At 45.4% G+C, this 1511-nt stretch overlaps 1 protein-coding gene across 1 annotated transcript; it reads left to right on the forward strand.

The window, feature by feature from the left end:
* Positions 1 to 1079: 1079 nt before the first annotated feature.
* LOC107047223 (swi5-dependent recombination DNA repair protein 1 homolog) lies at positions 1080 to 1474 on the forward strand (the record flags this gene model as incomplete). Its single annotated transcript, XM_015269976.1, has 1 exon — positions 1080 to 1474. A coding segment is annotated over exon 1 (395 nt), but the record flags the coding sequence as incomplete, so codon positions are not given.
* Between the last annotated feature and the right edge of the window lie 37 nt (positions 1475 to 1511).

Raw genomic sequence — 1511 nt, forward strand, 5'->3', positions numbered from 1 at the left:
CTCGAGACAGTCACGTTTTTATAATATTAATTTAATCATTTTTTGTTATATTCTGGACGATTCACAGTGATGAAGTCTTCCAGATGGAATTTGAAGAAAAAACATTTCAAACATCACACAAAGGGTAAATGCCCTCCTGCGAGCGCAAGCCTTTGTCGATCTTTCGCGAATCATTTGTCCGTTGACTTTCTCGGAAAATATAACGATGAAATCGGTACCACCTTATGGAATGATCTCAGAGGGCGCAAGCAACACCAACATGAAAGAGTCACGTTTTCATAATATTAATTCAATATCCATTATGGTGGAATGATTACATTCCACAGAGCGTCTGGTTAGCATTTCTACAAATCCATGATGCAATGACCATTGGACAAAATGACGGTTAAACAAAATGGCGACTGTGGTGGGGGGTATTCCAAAGCAAGCTCTGACGTATGAGATCTGGGGGGCTTTATAAGCAGCCCCCAGACCTGCTGTTCGGTACATTCCGATTCAACGAGCTAAGGTGCATAGTGCTCTCCTTTTGTGTGATGTCTGATCACGAAATAATTTCAACTTTAGAAATCGTTACAGTTCATCAATTCATTCAAAATATGAAATTCACCGAGAGATTTAAAAGAAATGTGGAGAACGAGACAATCGAATCAATTCTCTCTGCAGAGTCAGATGATTCTGACAACGAGAGCTCCACTGATGGTGAGTTGGTGGTTGGGCTGATAGACCTTTCCGGAATATCTTCGTCTGAAGTGAATAGTGAGACAGGTGATACAACTACTTGGGATTCAGTTTTCAATGAAATACTTGTTCCACAATCATCTGGAAGTGGTGGGACAGCGGCTTCGGACACATCTGAGTCACCAATGGAGCCTGACTCAACAATTGATATGGAAGAAGTGCACGATTCAATGGTCATTCCGGAGGATCCACAGAATCCCGCTGAGGTGGCCATCACGATCCCCGAATCAGCTGAGAGCCTTGAGTAAGTAGAGGGAGGTTTGGATGTACCTCCCGAGGCAGCAGAGCAGGATGATTCAGCTGTTCCTATGATTCACGATCCAATAGAGGAGAGTCCAATCATGTCTGGTGTTTCAGACTCTCCAGAGAGCCCAGAGCCAGCTGAGAAAGGACCAACTCTGCCTATTATTCCAGACTCACCGGAGAGCTCGGAGCCAGCAGAGAAAGGCCCAGCAGTGCCTACTATCCCGGACTCGTCAGAGAGTCCAGAGCCAGCAGAGAAGGGTTCACTTGATATCTCAAACCCTCCAGAGGTTGACACGCTGGAGCAAAACTCACCCATCATTCCAGATAGCTCTGAGTCAGTGGAAAAAGACTCACCCGTCATCCCAGAGATACTCGAGAACTCAGAATCTGGAGAAACATCAGAGACTCTTGCACCGGGAGTGGAACCAGTTGTGATTCCAGATGATCCTGGAACTGCACAACCAGGCTCAGCTAAACCATTCGATACGAAGTGCACTACAGGATCGGATGATGACTCAGACGATGAT

Source organism: Diachasma alloeum, unplaced genomic scaffold (assembly GCF_001412515.2).
Source record: "Diachasma alloeum isolate Michigan unplaced genomic scaffold, Dall2.0 Dall_scaffold_31007, whole genome shotgun sequence".
In the NCBI taxonomy this organism is placed as follows: Eukaryota; Metazoa; Arthropoda; class Insecta; order Hymenoptera; family Braconidae; genus Diachasma; species Diachasma alloeum.